Source organism: Drosophila gunungcola (genome assembly GCF_025200985.1).
Source record: "Drosophila gunungcola strain Sukarami chromosome 2L unlocalized genomic scaffold, Dgunungcola_SK_2 000052F, whole genome shotgun sequence".
Taxonomy (NCBI): Eukaryota; Metazoa; Arthropoda; class Insecta; order Diptera; family Drosophilidae; genus Drosophila; species Drosophila gunungcola.
The window spans coordinates 18235-24139 of NW_026453165.1; the positions used below are offsets into that span (position 1 = coordinate 18235).

The 5905-nt window shown below is 42.6% G+C and overlaps 1 protein-coding gene across 1 annotated transcript; it reads right to left on the reverse strand.

The window, feature by feature from the left end:
- Positions 1-1604: 1604 nt before the first annotated feature.
- On the reverse strand, positions 1605-3839 carry LOC128253551 (60 kDa heat shock protein homolog 1, mitochondrial). Its single transcript, XM_052982014.1, has one exon. It carries the CDS (start codon positions 3680-3682, stop codon positions 1730-1732), a length of 1953 nt encoding a protein of 650 aa, XP_052837974.1. The 5' UTR covers positions 3683-3839; the 3' UTR covers positions 1605-1729.
- Between the last annotated feature and the right edge of the window lie 2066 nt (positions 3840-5905).

The window sequence follows — 5905 nt, forward strand, 5'->3', positions numbered from 1 at the left end:
GTGCTCCAATCACTCGTTGGCCTTTTGGCGGTTACACTGTCAGGAAAGTCTATTAAGAATTACACCAGTAAAGAAAATAATTATTTTTGAACAGATTTTTAAGCAGCATTTAAATACAAAAATCAAATAAGTATGTCAAACCAATTTTATTGTAAAGCAAATTAAAAAAGCATTCCCCCATTAAAACCAACTTTATACAGATCACAAGGAAACCTGAAATACTATAAAAACTAAAGTTGATCGAGTAAAAGGTGAATCTTAAAATAAAATGAATTGAGTTGTTAATAGGAAATTAAACGTCATAAAAGTAATAAACAACTAACGTACCCAATAAACATTGAAATATTTTAATGCATTTTTCTTAACAAGTCAACACATGATTATTGGGATAATTCAAAAAACGAGTTTGATTACCTGTCAGCTCTAAACATTGCAAGTGTAAACTAGATTTTATAGTTGATAATCACTTTTTGCTCGTACCGTAAGATAAATTTGTTTATTTTGTCGACGTGTAGAAAAAGTTAACGACAGGCGAGGGGGGGGACAGCACTTTGTGCCCATGATTTTACTCATTGTTGTCATTGTCCGCAGCCTCACACGCAAAAAACAAGAAAAAAATGCAAAACAAAAAGCTGACTCTATACTGAATGCTTCGTGGGCCTGCACATGCAGATTGGCCAAGAGCGATAGCGATAGCCTTTTTATTTGCCTTTCGTCTGTTTTCGGTTTTTGGTTTTCAGTTTTTGGAGCTCAGTTTCCCCGACTTGCGAATGGAGTTGTTGCTATGTTCGCCAGATGAACAATTTCCTTTCCGACGCCAAACCACCTGACCAGGATCGAGGGGTTTAGTGTGGTGCAGTCCAAGAGGCTGTGGCCCACGCTCGATGGGTCCACCATTTTCGGTTCGTTTGCGGGGCCTCGATGAAAAATTTGCAAATTGGAATTATTTATTTATTGATGCATGTTTGATGTGACGCTTTTGTAGAGGCTCCAACTCCAACTCCAGCTCTAGCTCTAGCTGTAGCTCTATGCCCCCCTTTTTGCACATTGACTCTCATGTAACGAATCGCTTTTTTAGCTGCGGGCCAACAAATGCAATCCGCAAACACTGAAAACTCTGAAAAAGCTAGCGGGTGAAAAGGCCGAGGAACAGCCGCACATGTGTGAGAAATTGCTGTTTGTTTTATGCAAATGATCATCGCATTGCAGCTGGATTCGCTCTGCCGGTCGCCGTTCCAAATTTTCGGCTAGTGCAATTAAAAACTGAAAGTGTGAAGGAAGCAAGGCTTTTTTTAGACCAGCATAATAAGTCGATTGGAGCCGTCTGCAGAAAAAAAGAGCGGGTTAAGGAAATGGCAAAGGGAAAACGCCCGAAATCGGTCTCACTTTCTTATTTTTTTAAGTTTTTTTTTTAAGGGAACGGCATTTTCAAGCAAACTGGAAACAGTTCATTATAAAAAAAAAAGAAAAATTATCGAAATGCTTGAAAATTACACCACTTTCAACAGATTATCTAAAATGTAAAGGGTGACTCTTTTCAAGATAAAAGAGGACTTTACCATACCACTTAATATCTTAAAAAAAAAAAAAAAACACGTAGAAAATGGAGGAGCTCTTTTAACACACAATTGACAATTTATATTTCAGAATGGAATAGATTTTGGCCGCTAAAACACATAGAATTTAAAGCCTAACCAAATAGATGAGTTTTAAAGGAGGAATGATTGAACTACATAATTCCACTGTCGATGTCGCGAACTTCCACCTGCTCCATGCCGGGGATAGATTTGACCATCTCGTTCATTTCCTCGGCAGTGGGTCCATCGCTGGTGGATGCGCTCATGCCACCACCACCACCCATTCCTCCCATGCCTCCGAATCCACCGCCCATTCCTCCCAAGCCACCCATTCCACCCATTCCCCCCATGCCTCCCATTCCTCCCAATCCACTCAGGGCTGCTAGTTCATCCAGACCACCCATGTTCATGTCCAGCCCGTCATCCATTCCACCGCCAGCTCCTGCTAACTTGGCCATAAGATCATCATTCCTGGAGTCCGTGATCACCACCTCGGTGGTGCTCAAAAGCGAGGCCACACCGGCTGCGTCCGTGATGGCAGTTCGCACCACTTTCGTTGGATCAATGATGCCCTTCTCGACCATTCTGCAGTACTCATCGCCCATGGCATCGTATCCATAGTCCCCGGAGCCATCCAAAACCTTGGCCACCACCATGGCACCATCCACTCCTGCATTCTGGGCAATTGTCTGGCAGGGCATTCGCAGGGCATTGCAAATGATATCGACGCCCTTTTGCAGATCCGCGCTTTCCATCTTGAGTTCGCGCAGATGAGGAATACAGCGCAGGAAGGCGGTGCCGCCACCCGGGACAATACCCTCCTCAATGGCAGCTCGAGTGGCATTTAGAGCATCCACCACGCGATCCTTTTTCTCAGCCACCTCCACTTCACTCCCACCGCCAATGTGGAGCACTGCCACGCCCTTTGTTAAGGCGGAAAGGCGTTGCCTGAGACGTTCACGCTGCTCGGGCTTAGTTTGCTTATCCGCCAGTTCATATTTAATCTGTTCAATGCGCATTTCCAGCAATCCTGGCTTGGGTTTGCCCTGCAGCAACATGGTGCTATCCTTGCTAATGACAGCCTCGCCCACCTGACCCAAATCGCCTGGCTTGGCATCCTCCATCTTGGAGTAGTTGATGTCATCCCCGAAAATAGTAGCTCCCGTGGCAGCGGATATATCACCTATAAGCTCCTTGCGATGATGTCCATAACTGGGCGACTTGACTGCACAGACCTGAAGACCCAATCTTAGCTTGTTCAGAACCAAAGCATTCAGAGCCTCGCCACTTATGTCCTCTGCTATGATGATCAAAGGACGTCGCTGCCGCAGGGATTGCTCCAGACCTTTCACAATCTCTGTTAGGGCCGTGATCTTCTTCAGTGAGATCAATACAAAGGCGTTGGCAAATTCAACTTTAGAACCTTTGGCGCTGTTCACGAAGAAGGGCGAGACATAGCCATTATCGAAGCGTAAGCCTTGGATAATTTTCAGCTCATCCTTGAGACGTTTTCCCTCCTTCACAGTGATAGTTCCTTTGGGACCCACTTTATCGGTGGCCTCGCCAATGAGGCGACCTATTTCCGTATCACCATTGGCCGTCAAAGTGGCCACTTGCTGGATCTCCTCACGCGTTTCCACTGCCTTGGACATCTCTTTAAGTTTCTCCTTTACCACATCCACGGCCATCATGACGCCACGACGAATCTCCACGGGATTGGCACCCATTGTGATTTGATTGAAACCCTCTTTGGCTATGGCTCGAGCCAGAACAGTTGCTGTGGTCGTGCCATCTCCAGCCGATTCATTTGTATTATCGGCCACATCCTGCACCAACTTGGCGCCCAGATTCATGTGCTGATCCTTCAATGCAATTGCCCGAGCCACAGTAAAGCCGTCTTTGGTTATCTTCGGTGATGTCCAGGGTCGCTCCACTATGACACTACGACCCTTGGGACCCATTGTCACGGCCACCGCATCTGCCAGGACATCAACTCCCCGGATCATCAGTGCCCGAACTCCAGATCCAAAGCGCACTTCCTTCGAATACATTCGCGTGAAACAGCGACTCCAGTTGATCGCTTCGGATACGCAAGACCGCAACATTTTGGCAATAATAATATTAAAAACTTGAGAATAATATATACAATTTCCGAACTTATTTAGTGGTTTTAATATTTTCAGGATCGATTCTAGTAACGATATGAGTACAAATGATGACAATAATGCGGACTGTTAAGGCAGCTGTGACAGACTAAAAGAATTGTTGCTCAAAGCCTACTGTCAGCTTCAGATGAGCTTGCTAAGTTTATTTGATTTATTTGAGCGTTGATTTATGTTTTTTTATTGCAATTTAAATAAAAAATAATCATTAGCATCGATTTTTTTCCCATAGGTAATAATATGTTTTTTTAATTGTCTTATTTTTTTTCAAAATAATAAAATGTTTCTTACTAGCAATACTTTTTTCAAACATAACGTTTTTTCCTTATCATAATTTCGTCAAAAGTACGAAAGTAATTTGTCATCAACAATAACTTTCTAAAATAAATAAGTAATTTACAACTGCTTGTTTTAATGATTATGAAAACTGATTTCACTAGCATTACTTATTTAAATGATAATGGAAATGTAATTATAATGCTCTGCCAGAGAACCAAAATTAAGCAATCGCAGCTAGCAACTTCCATTCTCGTTATCATATTAAACCTATTCGTTTCTAAACAAATAGGAAATTGATTTTCCTCAGGCACTTATTAGATTGTTCATTTGTCCAGATGTGGTCAGAAATTTTCAGGCAAACGCCAGTTTTCACAACTTGCATTTGTCTGGCGCCTGAACGTCTGCGATCGAGGGTTTGGCTCTGGAATCTTCGACAACAGGAGCCTGGCCTTCTGTTTGCCGGAATAAATTAGCGTGCAGCTAATAAGCCCCGACGTTCTAGGTGGAGTCTGCCCATTTGCAGTTCTGTCTGCGCTTTTCGGCTCCAGAGGCTGACCCACAAATAAGAATATCGTCTGCCGATTTCCTAGAACTGCTGCTAGTGGATTCTGAACGGAGGATGGATGCATTTTCCTTGGCTGGCCGTCCGGTCGTTCCTATTTCGAAGGCAGCTGTCAAAAATGGTTTGCTGCCTACTGCAAACCAAAGAAATTCACACATTTTGCTGCAAGCCAAATAGCAAATGGAAATGGGAATGGAGTTTGAGACGGAGATGGAAATGGAGATGGAATGGAAATGCTGGCTGCACAGCGAATAAACATCCAATATTTTCTTACAAGAACGTACAAGTAAAGGAATTTTATATAGTAAATAGTTCTATTGCTATAAGGAATAACCAACAGTAGATTGATTTTGGTGTTAGATCGAAGATGATTATGGCAATTTCCTATAATGTGGTAACTTTTCTTTCAGAATATTTTTATTAAACGCATAGTTAATACATTTATTATTATACGAAAAAAAAAACAAAATGTAGACTGATTTTGTTGTTAGATCGAAAAATGATAAGTTGTTATCACTATTTGGATCGTTAAAGGTGGTAACATTATCTTAAGAATATTTTGTATTAATACTTTTATTGTTATAAGGAATAACGAAAAGTATTAGATTGAAGACTGCCCAATATTTATGTTTATTCACTATATTGATCAATAAATATGGTAACTTTGTTTTTCAAAACGTATTTGTGATTTAGATTCTATATTGATTTTCCATGTATTCACCAATAATCAAGTGGTTATTAGCTATATTTTCTCTCTGTGCTGGAGACAGGGATTTCCATTGAAACTGAAGTTGGGGTCGGAATCGGAGTCCGTTTCCTGGCCGCTTGACGCGTTGATTGCCATGTGCAAAAGCGGCAGCACAGTAGCCGGGTTTTGTGTCAATTGTGTCGGGGGAAAGGGCGAGGTGGCTGATTGATGGGGCATTTGCATGTTCGACTCTCGGGGAAGTCGCCTTCTCCTCCTCCCTCCCTCCCTCTTCACTCGCACCCTTTTTCTTCATCTCGGCAAACTCTGCGACATGTGAAAGTGCCCATGTGTTCGAAGACCACCTAGTGGGCTTTACGATAAACCAAACTATAACTCTGGTCGTCTGCAAAATTACTTTCACTGAAGAGCCAACCTCGAGCTATGATTAATTGCAAGCCATCTTCAGGGGATTCTCCAATTGATTTCTGTGCTTTTCTTGTTTTGTGGGCCGAAATTAACCCACTGACCGATGGCTGGCCAATGGTTTCCTATTTGCTTTGGCCAGACATTTTCGTGGGGTCTGTCATTAGCCGCCGATCTCCACGGATCGAACAGATGAAGTTGTTCGGGTAATTGT

Bases quoted from the DNA above. Each gene is read 5' to 3' on its own strand.
- LOC128253551 (XM_052982014.1), bottom strand. From the start codon at position 3,682: ATGTTGCGGTCTTGCGTATCCGAAGCGATCAACTGGAGTCGCTGTTTC.